Raw genomic sequence first — 13571 nt, 5'->3', positions numbered from 1 at the left:
GTTAAAAATCACTGTGATAATGCAATTTTGGAGCATTCTTAATTCATTAATTTGCAATAGAAGAAAAAAAATCGTATAAAATCAAACAATCTCAATGTGTTGTTACCTTTCCTGTTTGTTTGGTTCAGATGTTGACAGCTCGTTTAAATCACAATATTCTCTCCGCCTATCTCTCCCTCTAAATGTTGCTAGTAATAACACGTAAAGCTTCTCAAACTTCGTCAATTTGCTCAATAAAGATCTTTTGAAACAATCATGCCCAATTTGCTTAAAATATTGACCCTATTCTATTAACTTCAGTGACAAAGATGGGATAGTTTAAAAATTTAGTTCGGGTCGTTGAATAATTGATGCCAAAAATGGTAATAATGCATGATTTATGATTGTGTGATTGTGTTGACGTTTTAAAGTTTTTTTACGAATGACTAAGATAAGTTAAACATATTTCGTTTTCTGTATATGATAGTTGGGATTGTTGGATGCAAAAGAACCATAAGGGGGGAAGCGTATCGCGCAAATGTGTTCAACATCGTACTTTGTCAATAATCGTTTAAAGCTGGAAAAATAGAAACTATTGATAATAATATATACAGTGGTGGGCACCGCTCCCAGAATACCCACAATCTCCCAGATGGTCTCGAGGTACGATGCTGGCCTAACAAGCCAGTCGTCGAAGGTTCGAGTCCCGGCTCGGGAGAAACTGTTAATGTCAGTAGGTTCGTAGCGCTAGCCCCGCAATTGTCCTGTACACTAAACAGTCGGCTGCGGAGTCTGTGTATAAATAAACAGAAGGTCAAGTTCCGAATCGGAATGTAGCACCAAGGCTTTGCTTTGCTTTGGTGGGCACCGCTAACTGAAAATTTAGCGATGCTAATCGCTAAGCCGCTAATCGGAAAATTTAGCTCGATAATCGCCTAACGCTAAACGCTAAACCCACATTAGCGAACCTTTCGCTAATCGCTAATCGCTAACCTATTAATATGTAAATAATCACTTCGCTATATTTATTGCTCGTGTTTTGTATGGACCACTTTAATCTTTTATGGTAAAACAAACGAAAACAATTACTTTTTAAAGCCATTTACAATAAGAGGTTCACAAAAAGGTGTTCATATTTCATTTTGTAAAAACAAGGAGTAACAAAAGTTATGCAGCTTGGATTTAAAATAAATACTCTTAGGATTTTTTTCATAAAAATTCAATTTTTATCTGAATCGAAGAGTAGAACCAAAGTTGTCATAATTTCCAGTGCATTGCAATTTACAAAAGTTCGTGGTGTGCCGATAATTCAATCTAGATCTTGAGCTTGTTCTTCAAAATGCTCCTGTGGCTTGTACGATAACTGGAGCTCAATTCTAGAGTAAAAAGACTGACTTGCACTTGTGTCGTAAAGAGAGGAACACTAGACAATTAAGACCATTGAACGTTGTTTGAATAAAACATACGTTTCAAAAGTAACTTTCGCAGTAAAGTATGTTCTTCTGTCGAAGCAATTTACCTACGCCATCAGCATTTCACAGTTTTTCTAAATAGTTCTATTGTCGTTTTTTTACAAAATTTAGTGAATTAGCGATTGGCGTTTCGAAAGCCAACATTTTAGCGACGCTAACAGTTTCGCTAACCAGCTCAAAAATTAGTGAACTCGCTAAACCGCTAACTAAAATTTAGCGACGCTACTAAGCGATTAGCGAATTAGCGGAATGGTGCCCACCACTGAATATATATAATGTTAAACGAACAGTAAAAAACTCGGTTGTAGAAAGCCAAAACATATACAGGTATGTTTCGTTTTTGGCAACACGCTCCTCGATTTTCAGTTGCCAAAAATGAAACAGTGCTAAAAACGGAACATTTTTTTCTGAGAATTTTTTGCTTTTTTATCATTTTGAATATTGGTAAATAACATTTAAATATTAGGTGGACATTACATTCACCCTAAAGTGTCTTTAATTTTGTCTCACTAGTGAAAATGTTCCATATATTCTTCTTCTTCTTGCCCTATTGCTGAAGAGTCATTGGGTATTCTTGAGTGAAGTGCATTTGAGAGAGCTAGCTTTGTGAAAAAAGTATTGTTAATCATTAATCTCTCCAAGAAATTTATAACCAAGTGCATTTAACCGAATGTTCTACGGAACAGCGTCCAAAATATGTAGGAAGACAACAACGTGGAAAAACAGTGCTTTTTGTTTTTGTAGAATTTTTATCTTCACGAAATTAAAATCGCTCAAAAAGCCATCATTGATAATTTGTTATAAAATTTTGAATAAAGCTAGTCGGTTATCTCTATCTTAAGAAATATTATTCACCAAAATGTGAATTTTATACTTTCTTTGTCCTGTTCTACATTTTGTTGAGTTGAGTTCGAAAGTTGGAGACAAAACTTGCATTATTCATATAAACAAGGAGAAAACATGGAAATTATCTTTTATTCATAAAAAAATACATGCGCTTTTTTTAAATTTTCTCCTTAAAAGTGTGAATTGTCTATCTAAAAACAAGTGTCGAAAAATATCTGAGATGACCTTTTTGTCAAATCATTTTTTGGTTTTAAAATAATTTTCTCAGTGTACGATTTCAAATTTAGTTCATTTGATGCTTAAAATGGAAGTTCAGACAATTCTTTAGGAGTCGTCCATTGACAACTATTCTCAATCTCTCATCATTATTTAGATAAATCGATATATGGAAAAGAGGTTCAAACTTCAGACCTTTTCCAATGATAGTCTGGATGAATTTTCAATAAAAAAAGTATGCAAAGTTTTCTAGTGTAGTAAGGCCTACACACTCACAAATGTTCATTAAATTCTGAGAGAACCTTACCATCCTCTCAGTCGATTAGTCAAAAATGTGCTATATATTGTATGTATTTACACTAGTAGATAACTATGAGGATTAGTTTTGAGCCGCCAATCAGTAAAAGATTAGAAACAATTAGAAAAAAAATTATGTTGCCAAAAACGGAACCAACAGTTGCCGAAATCGGAACGTGCCAAAAACGGAACGTGCCAAAATCGGAACGTGCCAAAAACGGAACTTACCTGTAATAAGTTTTCCATGGTTCGCTCTCTGAGCTAGTCTACTTGGTTTTAAAACTTGCAGGATGCAAACGGTACAGTTTCAAGTACCTATGTTTGAAATTGGCGAACAGCTTTGTTTGCACTGCTTGAATGTGAAACATGTGGTTCTCGTTGTGTATACAGCATTGACGTTGATGTGCATCAAAATGTAGCTTATTGATTATAAAATAAATATTGATTATTCGGTCAGAATCAGCCTGAAAGGCTATCACGAACATAAAAAAGAAAACGCGAATCAAAATCACGCACAGCTCAACCGCCTGAACCTCAGGAATCCGAACCCAAAATTAGTTTTCCTTCGCTGAGTCCCCCCTTTGTTCCTGTTCAATCAACAAAGAAAAAAAATAAACTAGGTGTCGGAGGTAGCATTTTGGAAATGAATAAAGCATAAAAGAGCATAATTATGATGACCATAACTGAAACAGCAGTGGTCCTTTTCGGTTCTCATCCGAAAGCCGAACAATAAAAACGCTAGTGTTTGTTTCTTCTGCGAACCGTCTGTCGAATGGTACGACGGCGGCAGCTTCGAAAAGCAAAGGTGGTACGAGCACAGTCATATCCTTACTCAAAAGTGTCAGGATTCACACAAAATCTAGATTCCTTGATAATGATAGCAATTTTGCCGGTTCGTGTTGGGTAGATGGTTTACACATGCCAGTTCTTTTTATTTTTAACATCTAACGTTTAGCACATGGTTTAGATCGTGATAGCAGAAACAGAAGAGTACAAATGTGAAATCTGTACTTAAATTGAAAAATGTATTGAGTCTTCAATTTAGTGGCAAATGCATTTGCAAGAGTTAACCGTATTCTTTTCACAAACAAATCATTTATGCTGAGACAAATTTGAAAGTCAATAAAAACGTTACGCCTGCAGTTTCTACGTTTACAAAATAAAATCAGAAAAAATCAGTAGGGGTAAACAGGGTAAGACCGCCCAGCGGAGTAAAACCGCCCACCGTAGTTTCACTGCCAAGTTATATAATAATTGAAAAATTTCCTTAATAGACATGTTACAATATAATAACATAACATTTTGCACTGCCATCTGCTTTGATAGTGCGCGAACGGTCACAGAAATAATAAAAAACAACATTTCAGCTGGCAACCAGTCAATGCGCTAGTGTTTTGCGGCAACGGGAATTAAGGCTTTTCTGTCTAAAAATCTATTGTTTTGTTTGTGAATATACGTTTAATCGGTTGCCTGAATCTGTCTTCTTTCGGAAATATTGAAAGCCGTGAGTAATCTTGTAATTTTGACTGCTTTTTCGGGGAAATATGAAAATGTTCCACTGGGGGTAAGGCCGCCCACTATACATGGGGTAGAACCGCCACGTATACAACTGTTTGTTGTTTTACTTCAAGACCCAAATGCCGCGATACTGCAAAGGGAATATTGACAGGATCAGTAAAGCGATTTCAAGCCTTATGAGACACCGATGTTAATCGACTTTTCTAGTAATATTTTTTTAACAAGACTAATTTTTAAAAGAAGTAAACTTGTGTAAAAATTGTATTAATGAGCAAAAATAATTTTATCGCCAGGACGGTTTTTGTGATCGGTATGATGGCAAAGTTTGAAAATAGTATTTTTGCCCTTCCGAAAAAAATTTTAAGAAAAGATAAAAAAATTGAATAAAAAATAAAATTTTTCAAAATTCAATTCTAATCATATTTTTGCCTGAAAAATCTACAAAAGGTTAGCTAAACTTTGATGGTTGATGGATCGTGGAGTAAAAATAAATTAATAGTTCAAATTTTGTAAAGATTTTATTTGGCCGATTTGTTTGATTGGTATAGAGTCGTTTTGTAAAGTTTTAGATAGCAATTATGTTCTACAAAAAAAAAAACATCAAAAAAATTTCAAATATGAGTAAAAAATTCATAATTGTTATTATTACTCTATATATAATAATTCTTCAAAAAAATCCCAGACAGGTTTAATGGGTATTTATTTTAAGCTTAAAGGCAGATATATTATAAATTGAATATATTGAAAAACCACATTTCTGAAAAATCTGTTTATTGTGTTTTTCAGATTTTTTACAGTATATTATTTTTGAAAAAGGAAAAAATACCATCTGCTACTTTGCCAAAGACACTATACCGATAAAATCAACAGTTTTGGCTCTAAAAATATTTGTTATCCTCAAAAAATTGTGGGCGATTTTACCCCGCTGGTGGGCGGGCTTACCCCGCATGAAACAGATCTGCAAATTTTCAATTCATTTTTAAAATCGAAAGAAAAAGCTGGAAAATAAACGAAAATATTTCAGTTCTAATTTTTTAGATGCGGGTATTGAATAGGAGAGCCTCTTAGCGATGAAAAAATGAAATTGCAGCTGTAACTTTTTTTCTGTAAACAGAATTGCTTAAGAGGGCGGCCTTACCCCGCTTACCCCTAAATATTGACGACTAGGCATGCACGTTACGAACCAGTGTAACCTTTACCCAGTAAATCGAACAGGTGTAGTTGGCTATTTCTAACTCTCTTCAAAAACAAAACTAATTCAGACATGGTGAAAAACGGTTTCTCTGTTGCGCTTCAGCACTGAATATGTCTGCTGTTCTATAGAATCACTTTTGGTGAACAAATTCCCAACATTCCAACCAAACCTTCACACGCAAGTAACCGTTACTAATTACATCATAAAATTGCCTCACATAACCAAAAAATAAAAAAAAACTGTTTCACACTGCAATGTAAACAAATGGTAGGTATCGTAAATCGTAAATTTCTAAGCCTATTGTTCCTGCCGCAGGCGGTTCAAAGCCAAAGGTGATCTTGTTTTGGTACATTTAAAGAGTCGGTTTCGTCTCTGCGGGTTATCAAAAGTGACCGATGTCAAAGGATCTATTGTATTGTTTGTTAAACAAATACCATCAAAATATATTTGTTCAGGGAGAGTATGTATAGATCAGCTGCCACATTATTTGATTATTCTTTTGCAGAGTATGAAAGCACAACATTCCAAATTGACTGATTCCTTGCGATTTGTTCATAGTCTACAAATGCATGACAAATCGAATATTCGATACGATCAAATCCAAAAGACAAATCGTTTGAATTTATTGGTTTTATCGAAAGGACCACATCCGCGCCTTTTGGCATCTGTACATCACCTCCTGTGCGAATATTCCCATATTGGGTGCTGCTTAGTAACCGGAGGTAACCATCCTAGAATTCATTCTGGTTCCGAAAATAACCGTAGTGGGTTGTAATCGTTCTTTTTAAGCTGTTTTCTTAGAATTCAAAATGGTGTCAGAGGTGTAACGATTGCAGAAACACCCATTTTGGACAGTATTTGGTCACTTTAGGCTGTTTTACAAACACCGGAAGTCGCCATCTTAGAATTCAAAAAGGTATATGAAGTTGATTTTTGGTATCTGTGCATCGTCACATTCACGGAAATACCCTTATTGGGTGGTATTTGGTCACTATCGGCTATTTTATAGAGAGCGGAAGTTGCCATCTTTGAATTCAAAATGATGCCCAAAGCTGAACTGTGCATCATTCTGGTTCCAAAAATATCCGTATTGCGTAGTAATCGGTAATTTTTTATTGTTTTCCAGAAACCGGAAGTCGCCGTCTTAGAATTCAAAATGGTGTCTGAGGTCGATATTTGACTTTATGCATCGTCACAATTACATGAATAGCCGTGAATATTGTGTAGTCTTTGGTCACTTTTAGATGTTTTCCAGAAACTAGAAGTCGCCATTTTGGAATTCAAAACTGTGTCTGTGGCCAATTTGTGGTTACTGTGCGTCATCACGATTACGGACAGGCCCGGATTTGAGGGGGTCCAAGGGGGCAAATGCCCCAGGCCTCCCGATTCAAGGGCCTCCTAGTCCTGGGGTGACCTTTTTTTTTGGTCGTCACCTTCCGGCCCTGATTATGGAAATACCCATATTTGGTGGTATTTGGTCGCTTTCGGCTGTTTTCGTTCAGTCCTCAAGGTGTGAAGAAATTTGTGTTTTATTTGTACACGGCCACTCCCCACATTTTTTAACCAGAAAAACTCTCACGCGCCAAATTTGGTTCCATTTACTAGATTAGTTTATGAGTTATGCAGAAATTTGTGTTCCATTTGTAAGAGAGCACCCCTCTTAAGAAAAGGGAGGGGTTTCGATCTACCACAGAACTATTTCTTGCTCTGGTTAATCACTTCACGCCCAATTTATTCCATTTGCTTGATTAAATCTCGAGCTATACAAATATTTGTGTTTCGTTTGTATGCGACCCCTTCCTTCCAGAGCAGGGAGGGGCGTCAAGCAACCATAGAAATATGTCATACTTCTTAATACATTAATGTTCTAAGTTTGGTTTTATTCGCTCGATTAGTTCTCGAGTTGCAAAAAATTGTGTTTTATTTGTATGGGGTTCCTCCATTTAAAAGGAGGGAGGGTCTCGAACTATCATAAGAACCTTCCCCAGCCCCAGAAACCCCTACATACAAATTTTCATGTCAATCGGTTCAGTAGTTTCCAAGTCTATATGGATCAGACAGACAGACAGAACTCCATTTTTATATGTATAGATTTTCATGTTCTATTGTCAAACAATGAATTAAGAATGCTAAAAAATGCACGCTCTCTGACGTTGTTATACTGGTAGTGTGGGCAGAAAAAAAACGATTTTCAGTATATAATTCGACATACTCAACAATGAACAGCGATAATTGTTTTTAGGGACATCCTAGCTTTTCAGTGGCAGAATTATTAAACATCTAAAATACTATGTAGTTGTACTGTTGTACTTCTTTATTAAAGCAGTAATGATAGGGATACCATCCGTCCTGACTTAGCAGGACATGTCCTGGTTTTGAGATCCGTTTGGAGCGTTTTGATTTAATTTTCATATTTTAGCATTTGTCCTGATTTTTCTGAATGATGCCGGATATTCAAAAAGGAAACAAACTGTTCAGTACTTTCATCTTGACTCCGGGAAGAAACGAACTTATTTTTAACGATTTTTTTCTTCGGTTGAATCTTGACGAGAGAAATTGTCTAGTCGTTGAAATCGTTAAACGTTTTTTGACGATTGTTAAGTTTATTTCAAACAGTTTACTAGTGTTGCATTTTTAAGGTATCTACTAACGCCTAATAAATCAAAGTTGCAAAATTGAATCGTTCGAGAAATACGTTAAATATGAGTCTTCTGGCATATTCTGAAGTGCAAATCTCAAATTACGTGTTTTATTTATTGATACCTCAAAAAATAACAATAGCTTAGATCAAATTTTTGCTGGAAAAAAATTGTCCTGATTTTTGACTCCGACGATATGGCAACCCTAAGTAATGATCACTCTTGAAATGGAAATGCAAGAAAGTGAGTTTTCTCATACAAATTTGAAATGCAATGCGCAAACCGGAGATAAAACCAATCAGCTTCCGGTAAGTTTTGGATTGTTTGGGAGTCTTAATGGAACCAAACAAACTTGGTTCTGGAACTGTCAACTAGGCTTAAGTCGATAAAGCAGATTTTCTTGAAAGACAGAATTCAGTAGCCCCGAAAGGTTTACTATCGCTGTAAAACTGTATTGGGTTTGAAAATATTATTTGCATTTATACGAGCTTTCTGGCCGTTCTGAATCACAACGAATAAAATGAGCTTTAGCCTAACGACAATCGATGCAGAGACATCTGGTGGTTGATTGTTGCTTTCACTAAAAAAGCTCAAGTTTCGTAATTTACCCACGTCCATTTCCACAGTTTCCTATAAAACGCAAATAGCTTTTTGTTCGAAATTCTTGCGAATCCAAACAGGAAATTAAATAACGAAAGCTTCGAAAGACGATTTTGCTGTTCAGTGTGGTTAGTCTGTTTACTATATTTACTAGCAACACACCCAACAGCCCATTGTGTGGGGTGTGAGCGAAAATAGCAAACATATTAATAGGAATACCATCTGGTCGAAGTTAGAAATCAGGACACCTTTTTTCGGTACAAATTTGAGCTAAGCTGTTCTTCGAAGTTTAAAATAATATACCACGTTAAATGTGATTTGCACTACAAAAACACCAAAATACTTCTTTACTTGTTCAACATACTTCTCAAACGATCCAATATTATTGAGCAGTTTTGAATGTATAGGCAGATGTTCAGCACATCTAAACTGTTTCAAATAAACTAACCGTTTAGATGGGACTGACTGGAAAGTCGAAAAATAAAAATATGTGATTTTTTCTAGATGTTTTGTGTGTCGTGGGTGCAAATATAGTTAGTATTTCGCTATTGGCAGCGTTTTTCGCGAAACCATGTTTTTTTAACTTGTGGTAAGTTTTTCTCAGCAACTACTATCTGGCTGAATTTTTTTCCAGCATGTAGAAAAGGATTATCTTACTTGTTACACAGCCGTTTTTCAATATCTAATTTTTTCAATGTTTTACGATTTTTTATAGTGATTTTTCATGAAAAAAGCTAATTTTTTACTAAAATGGCCGCCATTTTATCAATTTTTTTAAACTTCAAAAACTATTTAACAAGTTAAATAATCCATTCCTACATGCTAAAAAAAACTCAGCCAAATCGGTTCAGTACTTGCTGAGAAAAACTTACCACCGATTTAGGGAGGGCATTCACGTTCCCAGCTGCCAACAACGTAATACACTATATGTGCAACCACGACATGCAAAATAAATCTTCAAATGAACCTTAATCAATAGCCAAAATAGCCGAACACCTTACCTTACTTTTTTTTGTAGCGTTTTCACAGCTGACGCGTCCTGTGCCTTTGAAAATCCGGAGTCGGACATTTACGGTTCCTGCGATTTCGATGTTGGATAGCCCATATTAAAGGTTATTCGAGTCAGGGGCCCTCAGAAAGCATTTTAAAGTTTTCGAAAAAAAAATTGTTTATTTTTTTTACATTGAGGTATATCAAAAAAAGGAAGAGTGGGTTTTCTTTACATGAAAGCCATTATTTCTTTTTGAAAAGAATTGTTTAAAATCGAAAAATAATAAGAATCCCCAGATTTCATTTATTTCAAGAAATTTGAACCACTATTTCAATTTTTTGGGAAAAAATATTATTTGTGTTTGCATACGTATCAAAAAATGCAATAGAATGTTTTAAAAAAAAAACTACGTTTCCTCAAAAAAAAAAATCATAAAATTGTGGCTCTCTTACCTAGAATTTCGCCTTGAACGCTATTACATAACCAAAAAGTAACGAATCGGCTTTAAGTTTGCGCCAAAACCATTATAAAAAAAGCAAAATAATCAATGAGTCTTAATTGGTGGATATTGATACATTATGTCTGCCCAAACATGTTGAAAACATGTCTAAATAGTTGCTGGGGCAATATACCCAACATCATTAAATACTACAAGGTATACAGCCCTAGGGATTGCATGAAATGGTGACGTAGGACTGAATATATATCGTCAGTTGAATTCAGTACTGGCACAACTCAAAATTTTGCAGTTATGAGTTATTGATGGCAAACGATGCTAAATATTATAAAGTTTCATCTCACAAAGACCCGTTCCAAAATTCACAATATTTCTAGAAATATAAGTAGATGTGCTTTTATTGCGCAAAGCTAAAATATCCCTAAAAGGACGGAAAAATGAGGTTCCAACTCTTATCATTTGCTTATTACATGCACATCATCGACCCGAACAAGTTTAATTAAAATAGGAAATCTTAAAATTGGAATTTTTCACGAAAATGAAAAAAGAAATTCTCGGCGCAAATTTTCATACGCGTTTTTCTCGAAACTATGAATTTTGAGTTGTGCCAGTATTGAATTCAACTGACGATATTATATGCTGCGCTAAACTGTTCATAGGCAACACTACCGTTTATTTTTGATAGTCGTTATTTTAAAACTAACGATGCATGAATACATGAAAATTTTACACTAGTAGTAGTTGCGAAAATTCTCATAACTCTTATCTTCAAGCATTTATAGTTCTAAAAAGAACCGATTCGATAATCTTCAGCTCGAAATGTGTGCTACAGAACGCTGATGATCGCACCACCGGTGGTATTGAATATTTTGTTGGCCGCGCATAAAATTTGCTCTCCGCTGTGCCCTCTAGTAGCTGCGCCAGCAAAATATCCTGCAGCGAACGATGGTAACTGTTGCTGCCGTATGCAAAATAAAGGTGTAACATGTTCCGCAGTGCCTGGAAGTTGACTCGTATGCAGCTCTCGTTTCTCAATGTCGCGTACCTTTAACGGCTGCACTGCTCTCGCTTATGTGTAACAAACTAAACCGAAGCTGAATTTTCTACACGCAGACTTTTGTATCGAGTTCAGAGTAGATTTTTGCCATTAGGGCGTGGCCACGCAGCTTAGACAAAGACAAACAAACCAAAACACTTTGTTGAGTCAAAATATGTAGGCAGTGGAATTTATTTCGTCCATGTTATTATTATCTGTGCTCGGGAAGCAAGCAATAACGAGGGAAATGTATGGGAAAGCTTGACCTTGGAACTTTTCACCTTTTTCCACCATTAAGCAGTAAAGCAACAATGTTGAACATAATATCAAAAAATTGTTTCACATTTTATCTATCCACCGACATATAAATGACTAAGATGCATTAAGTCGTTCGCTTGCTATAACCGTTTGAAATCTGACGCAGCATTTGCCAGTTTCATTTTAATTTTCACAAAGTGTAATCTAGTATAGAAAACAAAGACGTAGTCCTACGTCAAAAAAAAAAAAAAGATGTACACTGTACAGCGGAGTCAAACCTTCAAGCCGTGTTGGCAGAGGTATTAATTCAGTAAATGTACATTTAACTGAAGCATAAAAAGCTGAAATCGATCATCTGTCATCTTATTTGCTAACTCAGTTTAAGCTCAAAAAACATTCTCTGAAAAAGGTTTGTGATAAATAAAGCTGTTTATAAAAAGGCAATCATTCGTTTTAAGTTATCGCATTTATTTAAATTATGCAGATTTCATACAACTTGTTCGGTCACACAAATACACGCTCGTGGAATCGCTGCATCAGCTAACGCAGCGTGCGTTTTGTGCTTTCGGCACTCAATGTGAGTGAACTTCCCTCCTATCTGTGTTTGACTCCGTCTATCTAGCGCAATTTGTCACGGAGCCCATCGGTGTTATATGCGTCGATTTTCGCTTGCTACTATTAGCGTCAAAAGTATCATTAAATATGGGCCGGCTTTGCTCTTCACTTGCCCGCCAATATTTGTTCGTGTTTGTTTTGTGGCTAATTTGATTGCAGTAATATCACCTAATGCGTGTGCTAGAAAGCTACGAATACTCCAGCTGTCACCATCGGATCGTTTCCTCCTACAGTTTGTATTCTACTTTTCTCTACTTAAGCATAATGCTGTTTGCTCAAGGAATCATAGAAAGCTGCCTAACATGAACTTAAGAGGGAGGGCCCTGATTTCGTCTAAAAATAAATATCTATCCTTTAACTACATATTACAGTTTATAATATAAGCTCGGCGACCACTATTTAGCTTTCGTTCCGTACTGCCTCTTCATGTCTTCTTCCTTGTTCTAATTGAGTTTGTTTTAGTTTGAGTTAAGCTAGACTGATTGACGTTAAATACTAACATATAAAACTGAAATACTTCCATGCTATGAGCCAAAACTGAATTAGAAATATACTGTACTCTCAGAAACCACTCCACTCCTCCCAGCTGCTACTGTATTGATCTTGCTTTCCACGGTTTCTCTTAAGAAAAGGTTGATGTGTATGTCAGTCTTCTTCTAGGTTTACTAATGATAATAATAATAATAATAATAATAATAATAATAATAATAATAATAATAATAATGATTACTTGCTCTTCAACGATCTCACTATTCTGTTTTAAACTGAATTTGCACAAAATAGATCCACGATGGAACACGTCATATCATAAATTGGAATGGCGTTCAATATCGCTCGTCGTTTTTATTGGCGCTTACAATTTTACGTTAAAAAACGAGGAAAATCAAACATTTCAGTTGAATATCATTTTCTTGATTTGGGCGTTTTTTTTTTCTTTTGCTTTGATTCCATAATTATCTAAGCAATGGTCTACGTATACAAAACAAAATAATATTGGGACACATCACGGAAACACTTTGAATTGGCAATCTACGAAAGGAAGTGAGCCCCTTGCGCACACGCTCATTAATCAATTGACCAAGAATCAAACAAAAATTAACTGAACACTAATCGACAGCATTATCCTGTTTTTTCTTATACGTCTTCTAAAATTATCGTCATTATCATTACCGTTATTATTATCATTCTTATTAATAAACGTAGATGGTCTTCAGCTGGGGCTTCAGTTCAGGCGGTATCACCGGAGCGGGTTCATGTGATTTTCGCGACACCAGCCGCTTGAAACGGCCGGAGAGCTGTCGCTTCAGTCCTTTGAAGCCGGTCTTCTCGTTGTGCACTAACGCGTCCTACAATGGAGGAAAGGAAATAGAAAGATTCAATGTTAGAAAACTGAGCTACAGTAATGATTTTTGTAAAACATGAAATGAATGAACTTTTTTGTTACGTAATATT

General features: G+C 35.6%; 1 protein-coding gene across 1 annotated transcript in view; it reads right to left on the bottom strand.

Annotated features, from left to right (window-relative positions):
• Positions 1 to 11951: 11951 nt before the first annotated feature.
• LOC129717217 (optomotor-blind protein) overlaps positions 11952 to 13571 on the bottom strand; it is a 219182-nt gene continuing 217562 nt past the window's right edge. The window contains exon 7 of the mRNA XM_055667072.1: positions 11952 to 13465. Coding sequence (XP_055523047.1) covers positions 13310 to 13465 — 156 coding nt within the window. The 3' untranslated portion in view covers positions 11952 to 13309. The remainder of the gene's footprint in view (positions 13466 to 13571) is intronic.

The sequence above is a fragment of the Wyeomyia smithii genome, chromosome 1, assembly GCF_029784165.1.
Source record: "Wyeomyia smithii strain HCP4-BCI-WySm-NY-G18 chromosome 1, ASM2978416v1, whole genome shotgun sequence".
Taxonomy (NCBI): Eukaryota; Metazoa; Arthropoda; class Insecta; order Diptera; family Culicidae; genus Wyeomyia; species Wyeomyia smithii.
Note: the sequence above shows the minus strand (reverse complement) of the source record. Positions and strands in the feature narration are given on the sequence as shown.